The 22952-nt window shown below is 36.5% G+C and overlaps 3 protein-coding genes across 4 annotated transcripts; all 3 read left to right on the top strand.

The window, feature by feature from the left end:
- The first annotated feature begins 5490 nt into the window (after positions 1 to 5490).
- tsr (Cofilin/actin-depolymerizing factor homolog tsr) lies at positions 5491 to 7505 on the top strand. The gene is made up of 4 exons (XM_017606957.1): positions 5491 to 5655; positions 6873 to 7063; positions 7126 to 7231; positions 7293 to 7505. Exons 1-4 carry the CDS (start codon positions 5653 to 5655, stop codon positions 7437 to 7439), a joined length of 447 nt encoding a protein of 148 aa, XP_017462446.1. The 5' UTR covers positions 5491 to 5652; the 3' UTR covers positions 7440 to 7505.
- Positions 7506 to 7721: 216 nt separating this feature from the next.
- Positions 7722 to 16586, top strand: Lpt (Lost PHDs of trr). Of its 2 annotated transcripts, none has more exons than XM_017606939.1 (13): positions 7722 to 8228; positions 8450 to 9370; positions 10221 to 10343; positions 11197 to 11366; positions 11499 to 11689; positions 11750 to 13842; positions 13904 to 13974; positions 14089 to 14159; positions 14222 to 14541; positions 15148 to 15350; positions 15421 to 15541; positions 15606 to 15728; positions 15868 to 16586. In XM_017606939.1, the coding sequence occupies exons 1-13, from the start codon at positions 8168 to 8170 to the stop codon at positions 16386 to 16388; spliced, it is 4989 nt and encodes a 1662-aa protein (XP_017462428.1). In that variant the 5' UTR covers positions 7722 to 8167; the 3' UTR covers positions 16389 to 16586. The 2 variants fall into 2 exon arrangements, with proteins under 2 accessions (XP_017462428.1, XP_017462436.1); XM_017606947.1 differs by having other exon boundaries at positions 15460 to 15541.
- Positions 16587 to 17119: 533 nt separating this feature from the next.
- Taldo (transaldolase) lies at positions 17120 to 18820 on the top strand. Its single transcript, XM_017606968.1, has 3 exons — positions 17120 to 17328; positions 17753 to 17876; positions 17942 to 18820. The coding sequence occupies exons 1-3, from the start codon at positions 17238 to 17240 to the stop codon at positions 18720 to 18722; spliced, it is 996 nt and encodes a 331-aa protein (XP_017462457.1). The 5' UTR covers positions 17120 to 17237; the 3' UTR covers positions 18723 to 18820.
- Positions 18821 to 22952: the final 4132 nt, after the last annotated feature.

Below are 22952 nucleotides of genomic sequence, written 5' to 3' on the forward strand. Positions count from 1 at the left end.
TAACTGTAGGAGTTTTTTCTATTAGTTTTCTGATACCGAAAAATTGAACTTAACTGCACTGTCGGCAAAATTTACGTTTCTTTGCTAGCGGGGTGTTTATCCGTACAAATCGCATGTTGATGGATTCAACATTTGAAAGCACATTTATATGTCTGGCTGTAGCTGAGTGCGCAAAGATGCTTGCCACAATTTGTTGATATCCAGAATGGATCAGGATTCGAATTCCGCTGCCGGCAACATACAAATTAAATATTTTTTTTGTGTTTATCTTGATTATGCACTTCGGGGATGCTTTTTTACAAGGAACGCGGTCATTTTAATATGCGCGTAATTGAATTGAATATTTACCANATTTCACTTTTTCCATTAGAAATCTATAAGGTGTCGAATTTAGAACTAGTTCGGGACTATCGGAAAAGGGATGCAGCGGGGGCTTGTTTACTTTACATAGTTATGTGTTGGCGGCTTTTTTGTTCAAGTTCGCTACCATTCTGCACTTCGCAGATGCCTTTTCATAGCTTTGTAATACAAAACCAAAACTTGTGTTCATATTTTAACATCTTGGGATCTTCTGGAATCTCACCAATAACAGCAAGCACCTCTGCAAACTCAGCTACAGCCGAAGGTATGTAAACGTACATTTATTACTATCATTCAAACAAATTTAATTTCAAATTGAAAACACATTTCTTTGAAAATAATTTAAAATCCCACACACGGAAGAACCCAAAAGATTTAAAAATCATGATACTTTTTNAAATTACGTTTCTGATTGATTACAAAATGTTTTTCCCTCAGCGTAATATGTATGTTCTCTGCAGGGATACCGCAGACTAGTGAATCAAATTTCTAGTTCCGTACTTGATCTTTATCGCAAAACGAACCAGTCCGATAGTAACTAGATTCCCACCAGTTCAAAATCAGCGAAATGTGGTACTTTAAAAACTATTTTATTTCACCTTTTCCATTAGAAATCTATAAGGTGATGAATTTAGAACTGGTTCGGAACTATAGTATAGGAATGTCAACCGAGTAGGACGTGTTTTTGCGTGCTCCTAAATAATTGCATTTATCTTCGGAAATACTCAAATTTGCCAAAAGTAGCTGCTTTACCGGTGAACGTGTGTGCTGTGTGTTGTTTCTTTTGCCGATACCCGTGCAATNCACACACGGAAGAACCCAAAAGATTTAAAAATCATGATACTTTTTGCAAAGCAAATTGAAGGTATTTAAATTACCATTGGAAATTTGAAAAAATTATGGGATGCATTATCTGTAAATTATTCGTATAAAATAAAAATATTTTTTTGCGTGCAAAATAAAATATATAAGCGTGCAGCACAAAAATTTCGCAAATACTGACACGATAAATATTGAACATGTAGCATTCGTGCGCGATCCATCAATCCATCAATATGTATCGGGATCCAAATATCGTGATAATTACTGACCGTGTACACGTAAATGTACGAACAGCGGCAGCTGAGAAGTGCTTCTAATGCACACAGTCTCACTTATTAAAATATTTGAATGTGTTAGTATGCCGACCACTGCTCTAAAGTGCCAAAAAATANTACTTTAAAAACTATTTTATTTCACCTTTTCCATTAGAAATCTATAAGGTGATGAATTTAGAACTGGTTCGGAACTATAGTATAGGAATGTCAACCGAGTAGGACGTGTTTTTGCGTGCTCCTAAATAATTGCATTTATCTTCGGAAATACTCAAATTTGCCAAAAGTAGCTGCTTTACCGGTGAACGTGTGTGCTGTGTGTTGTTTCTTTTGCCGATACCCGTGCAATAAATTACCTGTCCTGTGTTACTGCCCGCTGTAGCTGATAGCTAAATAAGTAAAATAGAAAATTAGCAACAATGTCGGTAACGCGCAAAAATTCAACAAGAAAATCTGCATCCCCCTCTAAAACTCCTCTCACACCCGCATCAGCTGTATACGACAGAATGGAGAAGAAATTTGAAGAACAGAGAGATGAAATCGTAAAACAGTTGACTGCAGTAATGATGGCATCAGAAGAGAGGGTAATGCAGAAGATTGGTGAGCTGGCTGCTGAAGCGGCAAACTTGAAGCTAACAATAGCAGCAATCGAGAAAAGAGTGACTGCAGTGGAGAACGCGTGCGCTGATGTTCTCACTCTTCGTAGTGAGTTGATTGCTACTCAGGCTCAGCTAAGTACTCTTGAAGGCAGCGCTGTTTCAACAGACCTGATAATCAACGGAATACCTCAAACAGCGGGTGAGTGTTTGCCTGAACTCTTTTCGAAGATTTGCAGTGCGGCTCAGCATAAACCTCCACCTTTGCGTGATGCTTTTCGGCTGCGGAATGCAAAAACTAATGGACAAAAAAATAGTAGTGTTTGTCCAATTGTTGTTAAGCTGTTCTCTGCGCCTGATCGTAATCAGCTCTTAAAATCTGTTGCTGTGTTCTGCAAGAGTAGAAAGAGATCTCTTGCGCTCTCTGACATTGAGTTGCCGGGTTACGGTTCTGTCTTTGTGCATGAAAGTCTACCAAAAAAGCTGCGTGAAGTGATGACATTTGCCTCTGAGCTCAGGCGGAAGAAGCAGTTAGCGTCGGCGTTCTCCTTACGCGGGAAAGTTTTTGTGAGGCTTAAGGCAGGTGAAGAGGCTAAATTGGTGAGCAGCAAAGCTGAAGTGAATGCTCTTATCGNTTAACATCTTGGGATCTTCTGGAATCTCACCAATAACAGCAAGCACCTCTGCAAACTCAGCTACAGCCGAAGGTATGTAAACGTACATTTATTACTATCATTCAAACAAATTTAATTTCAAATTGAAAACACATTTCTTTGAAAATAATTTAAAATCCCACACACGGAAGAACCCAAAAGATTTAAAAATCATGATACTTTTTGCAAAGCAAATTGAAGGTATTTAAATTACCATTGGAAATTTGAAAAAATTATGGGATGCATTATCTGTAAATTATTCGTATAAAATAAAAATATTTTTTTGCGTGCAAAATAAAATATATAAGCGTGCAGCACAAAAATTTCGCAAATACTGACACGATAAATATTGAACATGTAGCATTCGTGCGCGATCCATCAATCCATCAATATGTATCGGGATCCAAATATCGTGATAATTACTGACCGTGTACACGTAAATGTACGAACAGCGGCAGCTGAGAAGTGCTTCTAATGCACACAGTCTCACTTATTAAAATATTTGAATGTGTTAGTATGCCGACCACTGCTCTAAAGTGCCAAAAAATATTCTGCTTGTATTAAATATCATAGGAAGCCATGTGGGAGGATGGTCCCGTGCTCAGAAGGGCACGTAAGTGGGGAAAGCTTTTGACTGGCATTCAACTGGGAGATACACGAAGTGATTCTTTACCGTACGATTCAATCGCAACTCATGACGTCCAGATATTTATACTATCCTCTGGGTAGCGACCAAACGCCCGTTTGGGAGCGAGATAAAGTGAGACATTTTTACCAGAGATTTAGGCGATTTCCGGAAGACCAGTAGTGCGATTCCCATTTTTCTTAACGACAATATTCGTATCGTTAGCTAACGATTCCGACAAGTTTCGTTAATTGCAATTCTCAAGCACACTTTTAGCGAATATTGTCGGTAGCTTTGACAGTTGTCTAACGAAATTTGTCGATAGCCTAGCTACGTATATTTTGTCGTTGAAAAGCCTAACGATAAAATTGTTTTAAATTTTTATTGAGAAATATTAGGCAAAATTCATCGGTAGGCAAACTATTGTAATAAAAAATGACTAATAAATAAACATTTATCACATATAGATGTGCTTATTATTATTATTATTTTTATTTATTACACTGTGAAAGTTGAAAACTTAGGCAAAGGTTTTGATAGTTGATCTCACTTAATTGGGGCACTCTAAATTCAATGGCTTCCCCCGTTTTGTCAGATTGGCTCCAGTGTTCGAGATAACGACACTTGAACATTTGCTCCAATTTTAACTTGTTTGTAAATAACTCAGTTTTTGTGTTGTTTTAATAAAATTTTTAACATGACTGATTTTTATAGTGAAGGTTATTTTAAAAAATAGTCACGTGATAAAGTTTAGTAAAATGACTTTAACGGACTTTGTCGGAGTTATTAAAAAAAAAATTAAAAATGTAAACAAATTTTCAAGTACTGTTACGTCGAAAACTAGAGCCACAGCTGAATTTTTAGACGTGGAAAACATAACGTGAAAAATGATGTGTTTGTTGTAATTCATACTGTAATTGTGCGTATAATTTGTTAGTGTAATTTTTTACTTATATACGGCTAACACCACCTTATTAAATTCGCCTTGCACGAGGCCCTTATTGCAAAATAAAAAGTCCAGCATCCTATGGTACTGCTCCGTAGTAGCTTTTGCGCTTCTGTTTTTTTTTTATATTGTATTCACAAACAACAATCTCGACAACAATAATACGCGCAACAATAAAATGTTTCTTTTAAATATTGAGTGTCAAACGTCAATATTGCCATATTTGTCTTTGTAATTAACGACAATCCTCGTAAACTTCTTTATCGACATGTCTAACGAATTCTGTCGTTAAGTGTGTTTTTGAGAATAGCCTATTCGCTACTGCAAGCTACATTGCTGGGAACCAATACGGCTGTGTAAAATAGCTTTGAGCAATACCACCAGCTTCGTCAGAATTGGAAAGGACCGCTCCGAGCCGTTTGATGCCAAACGAGGTTTTAAAAAAGGTGACTCTCTTCCGTGTAGTTTCTTTAGTCTTGAAATCCAACGGAGTAGGTATCACTCTTGCCAACAAGTGCTACTTCGGAGTCCGAAGTTCGGACTGAATGGACAGAAACGCTCCAGCTCCGAAAATATTGAGCGCGGGTCGCGATACTGTTAATAGAGGAAGAGGAAAGCTTCCTTTGCTAGGTGGAGAAGGACTTGGCTTCACTTTGCATTTACAAATGGCGTCTGCCAAAATCGATTAGGCGATTACAACGAAAATCAACGTTTGGTCTAGTTTTCCATCGTCGCGATTTAAGGAGAGATCAAAAACTGCTTTGCTTTCAGCTCCAGAACGTTTCTGAATAAAGCTTTCTGTGTGAACACTTTCATGTACCTACAGCAATTTGAAAGCTTCGCTCAGTTCGGAACGGTTTCGCTCGGCTCCGCTCCGCTTTCTGTGTGAACGTACCCTAAGTCGTAAACTAGACCAAATTGTACGAGTCGACAATATTGGCATTGCCTAATGTCGTACAGAAATAAGTAAACAACGAAAATTCTGGAAAACTATACAGTGCTGACAAGTTTTTCTGAGGCTGAACATTTTATCTTATAGAGACTAAATAATTTGAATAAAGTCAAATCAACTGCTCTCCTATTACTACCTGCTCAATACGCAGAATGAGAACGTATAGTAATTTTGACTCAGATCGTTCTTAACACTACAAAGGTCGCCAAAAACAATCGATTTCGATAAGCGATAAATTTATCTTTTGAAACGGGAGAAAATGGAATGGAAACACCCTTTTCGCAAAAGAATATGGTAATCATGGATTTTGGATAACTCATGCACATATACCCATTTGATGGTCGTGTGTACATTTTACGTTCTGTAAGCAGTTGGTGCAATTAGATCAAGCGTTTTTAGTAGCTTTTGTGCATAAAACTTAAGAAAATGGTATGTCTGTATATATTTCTGCATTGTAAATTTATAAAACATGCTTTAGAGGTAGAAATCCAAACATTTATGAAAAAATAGTCGCTATATTAAGCGAATTGAAATTTAATATCTTGGGTGAAAATTTTGCTTTGTGTTTGCCGAAGCTTGTCTCTTCTGTTTAGGTAAAAAGCCGGAAAAACGCGAATGTATCATTTGCATCTACCAACGACACTTCTTGGTCATATACACTTAATAAAAAATGTTATATCTATACTAATTGTTAAACTTTACGAAAAATATGAGTAATCTCCGCAACATTCGTGCATCGCGTTGTAATTATATTTATCACGAAAAATGAACTTCTGTTATCGTAAAGCGAAAGTATAAGCGGCGGCAAGTACGCATAGGTATTAGTAAATGATTCATTCAGCGTTGCGTTAATTTAAAGACAAGAAATATGAATGTGCATATACATATGTATACACACACTTAAGAATTATTTTGAAGTCTGGGGCTATGTACAGAAAAATATACAGAAATACGAGAAATGGATGAGAACCATTTTCCGCCATGCGGTTCACAGCTTTGTCCAGATAGTATGTACATATAATGGTACGAAAATTTCCCCGACCTTGGGGGGAGGTCAAAAAATTTGCTTTATTACTTTTTCGATCAAAATTTATTTTAGGTAATTTTATTGCTGTTAAAATTCGTCGCCGTAAATTTTAACAATTGGAATTTCGTACGTAAAAATGTTCTAAATCGAATGAATGGTTCGCATAGTCATGTATATTTTTAAACTATTCTATTTTTATGTGTAATGCTGATTTTTTTATGAGATATTAGGATTATAATTCACTGAAAATAATAGGAAGAACAATGTTTGGTACAGTTGGTTCCGTACAATGCAACGAATTATGTAGCTATTGGTCGATTTACAAAGTAAAATTTATATCGTATGTTAAGCCAAAACACCTAGAAAAAATTATACATACATTACATAAAAAAAAAATTTACATACATACGTATAATTATTAATTCTAGTAAAAACCGCAAATAATATGCGTATATATTTGTACATATGTATGTATGTATGCACCAATGTTACAATCCATTATTGTTTGCATATTGTATGTACATTCATAGGTATTTGAAATGGTGGTATTGAGTTCTTAATTACATATTACCACTTGCTTTGATTTTATCCCATTTAATTTGAATTTATCCTCTTCAAGGCTTCCGGAGTTACCGTATCAGATGTATGCAAAACAACTTACGAAGAAATTAAAAAGGACAAAAAGCACCGCTATGTAATTTTTTATATTCGAGACGAAAAACAAATTGACGTTGAAACTGTAGGCGACCGAAATGCTGAGTATGACCAATTTCTTGAAGACATCCAAAAATGTGGTCCGGGAGAGTGCCGGTAAGTGAGAGTAAATTTTTTAATAAACTTGTTTTTTAATTTAATCTAACTCATCTTCACAGCTATGGTTTATTCGATTTCGAGTATATGCACCAATGTCAAGGCACATCAGAGAGCTCAAAGAAGCAGAAACTTTTCCTTATGTCTTGGTGCCCGGACACCGCTAAGGTAAATGCGAACGTTTTCTGAATATAGGTATTTGGCGATCTTTAAAGTTGCTTTTTTACAGGTTAAGAAGAAGATGTTGTACTCAAGTTCATTCGATGCTCTGAAGAAGTCATTGGTGGGTGTACAGAAATATATTCAAGCCACTGATCTTTCTGAAGCCTCTAGGGAAGCAGTTGAAGAAAAATTGCGCGCCACAGATCGTCAATAAACATGATAAAGTGTTCTACTTTTTTTGTATTTGCAGTAGAAATAAACAAAAAATAAGAAAAAATAAGTTTCGGGTTAAACAAATGGTTTTAATGACTTAACGTTCCCTTATAGTGAATCTTATTTTAAACGATTATGACAAATTTAAGCATTTCGAGCACTTTATATGAGGGTATGTACATACATATGTACCTTCACGCCATGTATGTGTGTTCTGGAGTTAGCCGTATTGTCAAATGTATACCGACTGACGAATGTTGCACGAACTGCCAAAAGACACTCATACTAATGTAATCTTGAAGTCTTGCCTTATTTGGTAAAGGCGCTATTTTGGAAATATTAACAGTAGTATACACCATGTAATTTTATAGTCATTTAAATTGCGTGAAATTATATCCATAATAAAACGATTTTATATCTACCAAGGTGCTGGTTAAGGCATAACTATAAAATTTCAAAAGTATAGTGAGCTGTTCTTATACACAAAGGAATTGTTACTCAAGTTGATTTTATTTCGAATCATGATTTATGCTAGGGGCGTGAAGATTTCGAATTTGTGGCACACTCTGTATTGTTCATCTACGACTGGTAAATTTTAGAAATGTGGCACTTTTGACGTACTGGTGTTCTTATTCCAAAACGTTTCTGTCGAACGTCAAAAAAATACTTTTAGGATAGTATATAAATATAATATTGGTTTTAATTGGTTGACAAATGAATATATAAAAAATGGAGCCAGAACAGGAATGCGAAGATAATGATTTAGATATACTGCATCATTTTCCATCCGGTAAGTTTGGTGTAGTTTTGAGAATATTTGCAGGTAGTGGTGGATTTCTTCCTTAATATCACTTATGTTAACACAATTTGCATTATTTATAAATTCCTTATATGTTTTTCATATAAAAAAAATAAGAAAATGCCAGTTATTCCAGCTGGTAGTATATAAATCGGTAGTATACTAATTTGATTACTAAATACAAATGTATGGTGTGTTTTAATTTTTTTCAGCGGCTCCTTCAACGCCTAATTCCAATATATCTTCTCCTACAACAGGCAATGATGAGACGACGTTCCATTCGCAGTTGTATATGCAAGCAGCACCCGAGAATGGAGACCCGCTTTCGGGAATTATCGCAGGAATGGAATGTAAATTAACTAATTCTAGAAGAGGTCCTGGACGTCCTCGCAAAGATTTAGCCCAGCAAAAATGCATACAGAAACGCAAAACTTTTGGAGACCAAAACTCATGCAGTGAACGCATCGGATTACCTATTTCAGCTTTCTCATCATCTGAAAGCTCTAATACAGGATATCCTGACGAGAGAATATTGCAAAATATTGACGAGCTTTCCAATAATGATAACTATCCCGGCAAAGTATGTTGTTTATGTAACTTAGATGAAAAAAGTGCCTTGGGCCAAGGAGATTTTTTAAGATGGGAAACTGACCCCGATAATTGGGAAAAAGCCATACAATATTATAATGATCTTAAGACGTGTAGAACTGATGACAGCGTAAAAAGTACTACTGCAGATCAAGTACCTTTTCGGCGACAAAAGAGCCATTTTAAAGGAAAAAATTCTCAGTTTGACTACTTCAATGAATTAGACCGAGTAGGACATCCCGAAATTGTCTCCATTCGCACATTTTTAGATGGTTCTTACATATATTTGCATCGCATGTGTATTATGTGGTCGCAGGGAGTAAGTGGGAAAGCCAGTGAATTGAAATCAAGCATAGAGTTGATAATTGCTAAGAGTCTGACACAGAAATGTTCATTTTGTGGGCAGTATGGTGCAAGTGTTACATGTAAAATGAGTTGCACAAAGGCATTCCATTTACCATGCGCTGCAGCTTCTGGCGGCTTTCAAATCATGGAAAATTTCACAGTTTTTTGTTTAGATCATGTTGAGCAAATTAAGGTTATATGTAAGTTTATTCAAAGTTTTACTTTGCAGAAAAATTCGTATATAAATACTGCTTTGTAGTGAAATTTATTTATATGAATAGAGTAACCCCCTATTACCGAACCTTCTTTTTGAACGAAGCTTTTGAGACATTCATACACGTTCTGCAACTCTCTTCCTAAGAATATCAACCAAAGTCACTTTGAATTCAAATTAAAATTGAAATTCACGCGGAAGTGAATTGCAGAACTTGCCTGATTAGGTTTTCTATTAGTCTACATGATGTTAAGTAACAATTATTGCCAATTTTTTTTGTCTGATATAAAAATACAAATGTCTTATGTTTTCAGATCTTAATTCCTCAATGTTTAAATTTATTAACCGACTTCACAAAAAGGAGAAGTTTTTTTAAAATTCTTGTTTTAAAGGAGAGGTGTTACCTCACAGGTGGTACCATACTAATTTGGCTTAAATCCGATCATTTGATCATGAAGATATTAAAGATAATCTTACATTTTTATATGAGAAGTGAAGTCGGCTTTGTTTTTTGCTTAAAAATTACTTGTTTAAAATTTATTTTTATTTTTTCTGGCAATGTTTATAAAAATAAAATAAAAACTTCTGCTATTAATGAACTCTTTTTCTCGTAAGATAAATTAAAACATTTTTCATGTGTACAAAGTATGTGCATCTTTTCAATCTGATTATACATTTTCCGCTATAGTAAAAATTTAGTGTATAAAAAACCAAAAATTCGTTTCCGTTGTTAAGTATGTACATAAATATATTAAATTTCCTTATACAGCAGCAGTTATAAATATAAGTACTAAATTCCTTTAAAAAAATTAGACCTTTTTTAATATATGTTACAGGTCCGGGTTCTAACATATCCTGCCACAACTGCTCCACCATGGATGATCTTGCGAAAATGATCATGTGCGCGACATGTGGGGAACATTTTCACACTAATTGTGTTGGTCTAATAAATACTCCAGGTCAGTGTTCTCGTTATATATGTGCATACATAAGTAAGGGGATAGACTGACTAAATAGGTTTTGAACCAATGAGCATATGAGTCAACATTTCATTGCATATGTTTAAATTCATCTCTGTTGTTACATCCTAGCAAACATTATTTCCAACGGAACCTCTTGTTAAGCCTATAAATAAATAAAATAATATACACTGCCGGAACAAAGTATTGGCACAGCAAATTTTTCACAATATATGCAACAATTTTCATTCTAATAATTTTCCGCAAATTTCGTATAAAATATGGTTCATTCTACAAAAAAAAATTAAAATTTTAATTTCTAAACTTTGTGCAAAACTCGCGAAAATTCAGCAAATTCTCATGACAGTTTTCAACTTTTTAATCAGATTTTTTAGAATTTTTTTGAGTATGCAGATTTGTAGCCCAATCAATTTTATCATAATAAAGAGCAAGTTTTAAAAAGCTAGGGATTACCGTTGATTTTTCGAAAATAGTTTATATGAAAAAAAAAATCTTAAAAATCAACGCGATTTTTGACCAACTCTGAACTTGCATTTTTTTAACAGAATTTAATGGGCTGCAAAACTGCGTACTCAAAAAAATTCTAAAAAATCTGATTAAAAAGTTTAAAATTTTGATGAAAATTTGCTGAAATTTCGCGAGTTTTGCACAAAGCTTAGGAATTATATTTTTATGTTTTTTGTTGTTGAATGAACCATATTTTTATACGAAATTAGAATAAAAATTGTTGCATATATTGCTGTGCCAATACTTGGTTCCGGCAGTGTAAATAAAATTCAAAAGAGTGAAGAAACTACTAAGCATTAAAAAATAATTATTCTCGAATGTTTAGAAACTCGAGCTGGTTGGAACTGTTCAAATTGTAGCAAATGCCAAATATGCAGAGACGGTGATGGATCCGAAGGTCGTTTTATCAAATGTGAACAATGTCAACGCTTATACCACACTACCTGTTTGCGCCCTATGATTTCATCGTTGCCAAAATACGGATGGAAATGCAATGTGAGTATGAGCAACTTTCATATTAGGAGCACTTTTTAACTTTCTCATGAATATGCACCTAATTTTAACTTTTTTAAATTTCATTGTTTCATTTTAAGTATTTTTTTTTTAACATTAAATATCTAATTTTAGCGATGTCGAGTTTGTACTGACTGTGGTTCTAGAACACCTGGCGGTGGAGCGTCTTCTCGATGGCATTGTCATTACACGATATGTGACTCTTGCTATCAGCAACGTAATAAAGGCTTTTCTTGTCCCATTTGTCATAAAGCTTACCGAGCTTCTGCCCACAAAGAAATGGTCAAATGCAACCTTTGCCATAGGTAAATGTGTACAAATGTGAATAAAAATGTTGGTTGAATAATTTTTTTCATTGTTCATAGGTTTGTCCACAGTACTTGTGACGATGATGCTGACTTGATGAATTATCACAAGAAAAAGGAAAGTAACCCTGATTATGATTATAATTGCCCGCAATGTAAATTATTGCCCCCTGGCGAAAAAAATACAGTAAGTCAAAATAATCCAAGTCGGTCAGTAGAAGCAATAGCAATTTCCCAAGGTATTGATGACAATTTCATTCGAGAAATGGATATGGAAAACTTCCAAAAAGATTGTGGGAGTGAATTTAGTGGAATCGAATCTCAGTCATCAAAAATTTTCAGGAAAAAGATATTATTGCGTGGTCGAGGAGGTGGAAAATTATTGAGTCAAAAAAATAGCATTTTTACACATCTCGGACGAAAACGTAATACGGTGCGTGGTAAAGGCCGTCAGCTTTTATTGAATAATATCAGTTTAACTTCAAACGTTGATAGAATGTTAAGTGGAAGTAGATCGTCGGAGGACAGCTTATCAATGGAAAGGAAAATATTGTTGTGCTCTGCTAAAGACAAATTTTTATTGTCCCAAGATATATGTGTAATGTGTGGATCTGCTGGAATCAACAAAGAAAGCAAGCTTATTGCTTGTGCGCAATGTGGCCAATGCTACCATCCATTTTGTGTAAATACAAAAATGTCAAATATTATTTTGGAAAGAGGCTGGCGGTGTTTAGATTGTACTGTGTGCGAAAGTTGTGGTCAAAGAAATGACGAGGCTCGACTGATCCTATGTGATGAATGCGATCTATCGTATCATATATACTGTATTAGCCCTCCACTAGAGACAGTACCACATGGAAACTGGAAATGTAAGTGGTGTGCGGCATGCCAGAAATGTGGTCGATATTCTCCAGGAGTCAATCAGCAGATTCGCAGTGCAGTAAATAATGGTTTAATTGAATGCAAGCAATGCTCGAGCCAAGAAAAGTGTTCATTTTGCTCTCAAAGATATAAAGAAGGTGAACTTATTATTCAATGTAAAAATTGTGAGCGTTGGCTTCATTGCCGTTGTGATTCTATTAATAATGAGGAGGAAGCACAGGTATGTGATAACGTCGACTATCATTGCATTTTGTGTCGACCTAAAGAGAAATCGTTGGCACAATTTTTATCTTCGAAAACTTCGGTAACCACTAAAATAAATACAATATCAATCGATAAATGCAACTTGCAAAATAATGAAATAGAAGCAACGTTTTGGGTAGATGGTGTAAGCATGAGTGAAAGAGGTGCAAACATGATTAAGGCATTGTCCACAGATATTAAGAAAAAACGTAAAATGAGAACCCCAAATGACTCACAAACTAAAGAGTCTGGAATACTAGCAGCCATCGAGTCTGTTGTTGCTGGATCAAATGCCCATCTTCCCATGGAAGAAGGTGCTGAGGCGGAGGCACTGAAAAAGAAGGATTTGGATCAATATAAGGACGGAATGGTTTGGCTGGGTGGGGACAATAGTCCCCCTGAAGGATTTTCTATTTCTACGAATGATGAAGGTGTCGCAATTTTACGAAAAAAGCGTCAACGGAATTTGCAGAAAATAGGTATCGGTGGATTTAGTGTACGTAACCGTGCGTTTAAAAAGGATGATTCGGCGCAAACTTCTAACAATTGTACCTTTTCGGAATCAGAAAAGAAAAAGAAAGCAGTTCGGAAAAAAGTTAAAAGTCGTTTAAGCGAAGCCTATCCGGTATATTTGCAAGAGGCATTCTTCGGAAAATCTTTACTTGAAATTAAATCTAAAAATGAATTTCCTATGGACGACTCGTATATATCGGATGATTTAGTTGACCTAAACGATGCCTTATTTCACGACGAGCTACCTACTTCATTGCCCAAAACTCCAGCATCATTGCCTGCCAATAAACGAAATGTGGAAAACACCCTGAACGCTTTTCTTAATGACTCTTTGGATGTCATTACAAAATGTAATAAGGATTTAGACATGGCTGCAAGTATTGTGAATGATATTAAATCTAGCTCCCTTAATACCATTAAAATAAAAGAAATTTCAAATAGCGACATTTTAACGCCATCTTCATGTAAAGAAACAAATATGGCTAATATACAAGCTATTGGGAAAGTAAGATCAGGTATTATGTGTGTAATGTATGCTGTTAGGTAGTTATACAAGTTGTTAATTTTTTTAAATAGCTACATTCGTGACAGATATACCTAGTGAATCGTGTGTGTCTACTACTCCCGCCCCTACATGTAAAGGTCAAGTAAGTACATTATTGTGCATGTATTTATGTATGTATGTATTTATGTATGTGTCCCGGAATATATAACTTTTTCCGTTTTGATTTTGTTCATTTTAACCTCCTTTTACTTCGAAGCTACTCACTGCTCACGACGACTTCGGAATGAAAAGTATATTTTCTGAGTCAAAACACGGAGCTGAATTTAGGTAATTTGATTTGATGTTATATCAACAAATAAACATCTAATTCTGAGGTTTTTGTTTAAAAGAACTGTTCTTGCCAAGCAATTGGAGGATGTTAATTTACTGACAAATAATTTAAACGACAATAAGGCGAGTGTGCCATTTATACCCCAGCAATCAGAGCCGAAGCAAACCAAGGAGGCATCGCCCCAAATACAGGTAGTTCCGATGCATGTTCAGATTCAAAATTCGACGCGTGTGATGGACAGTCCTATTCCTGAAAACGCGGCCGCTCCACATGGTCAGTTTGTAAATCAGCTACCGAAATCGCAATTTAAGCCAACTGCTCCTCAATTAGACTCAGCTGGCACTCAAAAGACAGCTGAAAAGATGCGGCGAGATGAAGGTAGGGTCAAATAAAGTTGTTGACAGATTTGTATGACTTTCGCTGTTATTTGGTCAAAGCGGTTTATGACTATGATCGACGTTTTTTTAAGTGCTTCCAAGAAATATGAGTTTAACAAAATTTGTAGAAAAGTTGGTATTATGCCTTTGGTTATTCCTTATAGACTTTTCAGCATTCATGGACCTTTGAAATGATGGCGTATTTAACAACTTTGCTTATATAGTTAGACTGCACCGGTCCTTTTTGGCCGTAGTTTATGAGAGATTATGGATTTAAAGCGACAAAACACAGTTTTGAAATTGTAGAAGTCCTATGGTAAAATAACGAAGTTAGAATCTTTTGAATAATAAGATAAAAAATATACCTTAAACATAGTAATTTTAACTCAAAAAAGACTGTGCTGTAATTAAAAATATTGAACCAATTTCTTTTCAATGAAACGCACAAAGAAGGAATATCTATATACCTTTAAAATATTTCGCTGTCCAAGTACTTTTTATTTCAAAAATACATTCACTGGGTCATATTATAAGAATTATTATTATGGTAGGCCTAAAGTCTACTTCAGTACATATAAGAATTTTTAGTTCTTAACTTCTTTTTTAGATTTGGGAGAAATGGCAACAATATCAGCAGTTCTTTACGCAAATACTCAGCATCCTGAACTGAAGCAGATGTACCCAAATTGGAATGATCGTTGTAAGCAGATTCTTAAAAGGTGGCGCTCCCTTTCTAATGAGAAAAAAGCTCCATTCTTGCAACAAGCAAAAGATAATCGATCTGCTCTCAGAATGCGGCGTTCGCAACAGGTATAATACGTTCATTAAAAATATCTATAGTGGCATCAATTTAATGAATAACATTATATACACTGATTAGGATCAAGAACGTATATGTTTTAATCAAAAGTCATTAAAGGAACAAGAACAAGAACGTATCTGGAAACAACATCAGGCGAAAGCTAAGGAAGCACAAAACAGCCTGACGTTTAGTCAAAGAGGTTTGATAAAAATAATTGAAAAAATTAGGCGAATGTGCTTTATATATATGTATTTACATTTAAGGACCCTCATTTGATTTGAATGGATCATCTGAAGTGAATTCAATTGATAAAAGTACGATTGTATGTAACGAAGATGTTTTGCAAAAGGTTGCACAACAACAATTTCTTCCGAAAGAAAAGCATGGTAACTTATTATAAACTCATTTAAAACAATTGAATTATATTTAATTTATGTGAAATCGATTAGTTGACATTTCCATTTAGTAATATGTAATATGAATTCTGCGTTTATATTGTTTTATGAATTTTTGTTTCGTTGATAGATAACCAGCCTGAAAACAAACATTTAAGAACACTACTTTTAAAGGAGCACCAAATAAGAACAACGACTTCAGATCCTTGGATATCAAACTCAGTCCCCATAAATTCACCAAATAATTTGTACCAGCATTCTTTATCGGGCGATTTTCTGTCTAACTCAAATAAGTTAAATCCATTTGCAAGTATGGAAAGTAAAAATGGACTTAATGAAGAATCCAAAATTACTCAGCCTCTTGATGTCGTTCAAATAGAGCAAATAAGCGGCAACGAAAATAGGCAGATTTTTAGAAGCCGAAAAGATGTAAAAGCAACAGATAGTGGGGACTCTGAGCTTGAAAAATTGGACTCTGACGAAAATGGTGCATTTGGAGACATTTTTGGCGGTTTGGGTGACGGAAACGATGATGATCTCTTAAAATCCTTAACGGCTGAAGACGACTTTAACATACTTGAATATGCGGATCCAGCTTTAGATGAATTAACTTCAAATCCAAACTTATTGAACAAGTTAGACTTTGAATAAGCTCCTTATAAAGTAGTGAATTTACACACTATCTAAATATATTTTTAAATGAATTGTGATTATTGTGAAATAAAAATGTATATCTACGGGGATTTAATATTTTTTAGAAGAACGTGTGTACAAATTATAAAAAAAAAAGTAGTACATCAGTTATTTGTCCCAGTTTAAGAATTAAATTAAATTATTGTCTTAATAGCATTAACATTTTTCTAGTTAGTTTGGATCAAAATTTGAAAGAAGGAAATTCAATACAAGTAGAAAGTGAATACATGTATACATTTATGGGTTGGACTGTATTTTGTTTTTCATTGCAAGCGGAAAGTGAATACACCTGTATGTACATACTTATGTACATGCATTTATGGGTTGAATTTTCTATTTTAATTTCCTTTATTTTTTAAATATTTCGGAAGTAACCGTCAATTCGGAACTCTGGAAATATAAATTTCATCTTAGTTCTCTTGATAAAAGTCTTAATCTTGTATTCAATTATTCCAAAGAGTAATGGTTAAAATTCTTGGTGTTTGGTAAAAAATATGATCTGGTTATCCGGTTTGGTGATAAGATTTGTTATCCAGATTTCAATAGCAAAATGCTCAGTAAAATAATGTATAACCTACACAGCACAGCACTAAGTTTTCCTAAAACTGATTCGTGTGAAGCATGACTAATATAACAACTTTAATTAAATACCTACATATCTGGTAACCACTGAAGTTGAGTGCTTTCAAAACATATGGCATTATTGGCAAAAACTAGTTAGCTTGGTGCAATTTAATCTCGACATTTCCGTTCTGAACAAGTAGAAGTAGAGAACAGTGTTTTTCGAAGCCGAAGTTTACTCTGAAGATGGAAGGAATAACAAAAAAACAAAAGTTGTCAACTTTGGATCAACTAAAAGAAATGACGGTTGTAGTTGCCGACACTGGTGACTTTGAAGGTAATTACTATTACTGTTCTTTTGGGAGGTCATGTACGACACGCTTTGTGAATTACAGTGAAGAGCTTATCAGTACAAACTCCAAAGTGAAAGCAAAGTCAACTGAATGTCAAGTGAATGGCAGGCAGATTTAAACACAGTATATGTATATTTAACAAAGTTTCAACTAGTAACATAAGCTTAATGAGAACATGGTCTCTTAAACTATTTATGAAGAAAAAATTGTTTGGCTGTTAAGACCAATTTCTTTTCCCCAAACAATAATAAATGCAAATAATCAGACAGGGCTTGAAATTCACTCGGAAGTGAATTGCAGAACCTGCCTGAATGTAATTTTCTAGGGATACACTAATCAGTTTAAATAACATTTTGTAACTCTACATTTCTGTAAGACTTATTATTATAAAATAATAAATTTTTTAAGCGATGAAACTGTATAAGCCCACCGACGCCACTACAAATCCATCGCTGTTATTAACTGCTGCGAAAATGGAGCAATACGATCATATTCTGAAAGAAGCAGTCAACTATGGAGCGGGAGCTGGGAAGTAAGTTAGTAAAAAAAAATTAACAATGCGATTTCCAAAAAAAAAAATTATTTTATTTTTTTCAGGACATCTAACGATAAGGTTCAGGAGGCGATTGATTACTTAGGCGTTCTGTTTGGTTGTGAAATTTTAAAAATTATCCCAGGACGCGTTTCTACCGAAATCGATGCTCGCTTATCATTCGATACGAAGAAGAGCGTAGCAAAGGCATTGAAGCTTATAAAATTATACGAGCAAATGGGTATTCAAAAAGAACGAGTTCTCATAAAAATTGCATCTACCTGGGAAGGTATCCAAGCGGCGAAAATATTAGAAGAAAAGCATAATATCCATTGCAATTTGACTCTACTGTTTTCATTTGCACAAGCAGTGGCTTGCGCTGATGCTGGAGTAACTTTAATTTCGCCTTTTGTTGGTCGTATATTGGATTGGTACGTGGCTAATAGTAAAACTAAGAGTTTTGAGCCAGAAAAAGATCCTGGTGTTATATCAGTTACTCAAATCTACAATTACTATAAAAAGTATGGCTACAAAACGGTTGTTATGGGAGCTTCATTTAGAAATGTTGGCGAAATAAAGGCATTAGCGGGCTGCGACTATTTGACAATAAGTCCTACTTTGTTAAAAGAGCTTGAGAATGATGACGAGCCAATTAATGAACAGTTATCAATAAAAAATGCTAAATCTGTGGATATGGAAAAAATTAATATTGATGAACCTACATTCCGTTGGTTGCTTAATGAAGACGCTATGGCAACAGAAAAGCTTTCTGAAGGTATAAGAAAATTCGCACAAGATGCTAAAAAACTAGAAGATTTAATAAGAAAATACATTGCCGATGTGTGAAGCTTTTAATGTAATGAAATTATGATTTTGGAAGATGTATTTCAATGTACATACATACATATATATATATGCTATTAAAATTTGAATTAAGCAAAATATTTTTGGTTTGTAACGTTTTGATACTTTTTTACAGAAATAAAATCGTAGAAATTATTAGTTGAGAAACCCAGTTTTGAGTACACAACCCAATATTGGCAAGTTGGACGTCTAATGATAGAGCTATCGATAGTATCGATGGTTTTGTAAGCGCTATCGATAGTTTTCACTCATACATACATACATACATAAAAATACTGCTTGAAGCCAAAAATCGTTGATAAACTTTTGTTCCTTAACAAAAACATCGACATATTTAAGCAATTCTGATCTAATTTTCAATAAAAAATGTTTAATTTTTTGACTTTTAATCAAAACTATCGATAGTACTATCGACGGTTGGGACTATCGAAACTATCGACGGACACAACGCATTCCCACGACAGCCGGTTCTACGTACCGGAATTACTCGGGTTTTACCTGACCAAGGGCTGTTGTTTCGGCGATCTAACCCCGTTTAGGTCGGCGAAGTATCTCAGAAGTTGTTCGTCCATAGGGCTACATTCACTACGTATTCTTCTACTCAGGGCTGGCATCGAGTCAAACCCAGGGCCAGAAATCTACACCTGCTGTGTATACCAGAGACGACTACACCACAACTCCACCTCAGTCAAGTGTAATGCCTGCGAGGGGTGGAGTAACCTTAGAGTCTGCTCAGGACTACGGACACATCGACAGTGGACCACGTCGTACTTGGCCCATGTTGCTCAAACAGAGTAGCCTCTACGGCTAACCTCAGTCCACCCGAGCAGCCTCACACAGTCACCACAGCACAACAACATAATAACACCACAGACCATACCACAGCCACGACAGACCACATAACACACACAACTGCACCACCACCCACACGCCGCCGCCAACAACTCCTGGTTCCCCCTACAATCTGCACGGTATGTCAGACCAGGATATTCCGTAATGTGACATCAGTCAAATACAACACCTGCCACATCACGACACGTCTCCCGAACCACATGAAGCTCCTTCAATTTAACTGCAACGGGCTACAGAGCAAGATTGAGGAGATAACCGTCTTCATGTGTCGGCATGGTATATTGATAGCTGCGGTCCAAGAGACGAAGTTGTACAGCAATTCAACTTTGTTGAGTTGTGCCGGGTACAACGTGCACCGTCGAGATCGCAAGCGAGATAATGGTGGTGGGTTAGCGTTCGTCACGCACAACACCGTGCAGTATCGTGCAGTAGAATGTCAGGGCATTGCTATCCGGTCAGGCGATGTTGAGCTCAAAATATTTAACATATACTTACCCCCTGTCACCTGCTGCCCGGCAGGATATCACCCTGATATAGGTGCCCTCCTCAGAGGTGAAAACCGTATGGTAGTAGGTGACTTTAATGCGCACCACGATCTTTGGCACTCAAGCCTGTCAAACGATCGTAGGGGAACAGACTTGGCTGAGCAGATAGACGATTCGACATTCTGCACAATGAACGACGACGCACCCACCAGGATTATGGGTAACTGCAGTAGCTCGCCAGACATCACAATAGTCAGCGCTGGTCTGATAAACAGCATAACGTGGCGACCTATGCTGACTCTAGCATCAGACCATCTACCCATAGTCATCTCGATTGATAAACCAACCGACTTTGCCTCCGCCAAACACCGGACCTATGTCAACTTTTCTAAAGCTGACTGGAAAGGTTACGCGGAGTTTACTGAAAACACCTTCGCAGCGCTCCCCACACCAACCGACGTCCACCTCGGTGAACGTAAGTTCCGCAGGGCTATCACTGCTGCTGCAGCTCGCTTCATACCGGCAGGATGTATATCGGACCCACGTCCAAACTTCCCTGCCGAAGCGGCAGTTCTAGTCGATGAGCGTGATAGCCTTCGTCAGGCCGATCCCGGAGATCCCCGTATCAGGGATCTCAACGCGGAGATTCGGCAACTTGTAAACGTACATAAGCGGAAGAAGTGGGAGGAGCACCTGAAGACTTGTAATTTCACCTCTGGTGTGAGCAAGCTTTGGTCAACCGTGAGGTCATTGTCTAATCCGACGAAGCACGACGACAGAGTCGAAATTTCCTTCGGCGACCATGCCTCGTCGGACCCGGAGCGATGCGCGAGCTATTTTAGCCGGCAGTTCATACTGCATCCTTGGGTGGACAAAGCCAAGCGTCGAGTGACCAGAAGGCTGCACAAACTGCCAACAACCTGCCCCCCTTGCTTTCACTTGCGGTGAAGTTCAGGTGGGCATCGGGAAGGCGAAAGCCTCCAAAGCCATGGGCCCCGACGGAATATGCATGCTTATGCTGAAAAATTTGGGTCCTGCGGGGGTAGCGTACTTAACGGAGGTCCTCAATTTGTCTATGGCCACTCATCATCCCAGACATCTGGAAGGTGGCGAGAGTGGTCCCACTGCTCAAACCGGGGAAACCTGCNAAGAGACGAAGGTGTACAGCAATTCAACTTTGTTGAGTTGTGCCGGGTACAACGTGCACCGTCGAGATCGCAAGCGAGATAATGGTGGTGGGTTAGCGTTCGTCACGCACAACACCGTGCAGTATCGTGCAGTAGAATGTCAGGGCATTGCTATCCGGTCAGGCGATGTTGAGCTCAAAATATTTAACATATACTTACCCCCTGTCACCTGCTGCCCGGCAGGATATCACCCTGATATAGGTGCGCTNAAAACTGTGGTCGGCAAATTATCTGAGTGGTCGACACTCGTCGGTAATGTTTAAATTTTACATTTCAAAGCTCCCTCAACCACCATAGGGAGTCTCGATCGTCTCTTACGCCGACGATTGCTCGATCATGGCTAGGGTTCGAAATTTCAAACTTTGGTATCGATTCTGAGTACTCATTCTGGCATCGAGCTCATGGTATCGATACTCTAAAAGTATCAGGGAAAAAGTATCGACACTACTCAGTATCGGACTCATTAAAATACGTTTCTTGGGATACTAAAATTATTTTGTTCTTCAATCGTATATCTAGTTATTTCCTGAAATTAAAACAATAGACATTTAAAATATTTGATTTTTATTTCATTGCAGAACTTACTTCCACGTTAGAAGTAATTTAAACATTAAATGTACATACATAAATACACACATATTTACTTTCACGAAATTTAAATTTGATTAAGAATCTTTGGAAACTTTGTGGGTATGCATTTTTGTAGCCTATTCAATTTTGATTAATATTGTGCAAATTTTAATTAAAAGTCAACGGTAGTAGGCTACACGGAAAGTTGAATAGGTTACAAAACTGCATACCCTAAAAGTTTCTAAAAATTCTGTATTTTCGTGAACTTTAAAGTATAGTTTAAAGTAAAGTTTTATGGCCTTATTCATAAAAAATGTTTATAAACTGAAGAATGTATGAAAGTGTCATTTTATTTAAGCTCTTGAAGCCTACTTTATTTTTTATGAATAAGGCCATTAAACTTTAACTTATTTGGTTTATGTTATGTAACAGACTACACGAGATTTCGGTTTATTTTAAGTGATGGACAAAATTGAATGATAGTAATCCATATAAGCAAGGAAAATTGGGTTGCCAATGGAAGACAAAATTTAAAAAGTGATTTTTTTAACAAGTATTCGATACTACGAGTACTTTGGAAAGTATCGAGAAAAATCGCCAAATAAGGTATTGAGTATTAAAGTACTCATTTTTATTCCCTCAGTATCGATACTTACTCAGTATCGATAGTATCGTTCGAACCCTAATCAGGGCGACTGGGATGGAATTGATGACCTGTGTTCGAAAGTAAACGGGTATCTCTCCGAACTTTCTCGCTTCTTCACTGCAAAGTGTCTAGCCCTCTCCCCTACGAAATCCTCCGCGACCCTGTTCACAACCTGGACGAAGGAGGTCAGGCTACCGCTGGGGATTCACGTCGATGACACACCAATTCCGACGGTGAATAACCCCAAAATACTCGGAGTAACATTCGACAGCCTGCTCTCCTTCTCTGCGCACTCAACCGCTATTGTCAATAAAGTACAGAGCCGCAACAAGGTCCTCAAGTCGCTANGGACAGCCTGCTCTCCTTCTCCTTGCGCACGCAACCGCTACTGTCAATAAAGCACAGAGCCGCAACAAGGTCCTCAAGTCGCTAGCCGGCAGTACTTGGGGCAAAGACAAAGAAACGTTGCTGG

This window comes from Rhagoletis zephyria, unplaced genomic scaffold (genome assembly GCF_001687245.7).
Source record: "Rhagoletis zephyria isolate East Lansing unplaced genomic scaffold, Rhagoletis_zephyria_1.1 Rzeph_scaffold_00169, whole genome shotgun sequence".
Classification (NCBI taxonomy): domain Eukaryota; kingdom Metazoa; phylum Arthropoda; class Insecta; order Diptera; family Tephritidae; genus Rhagoletis; species Rhagoletis zephyria.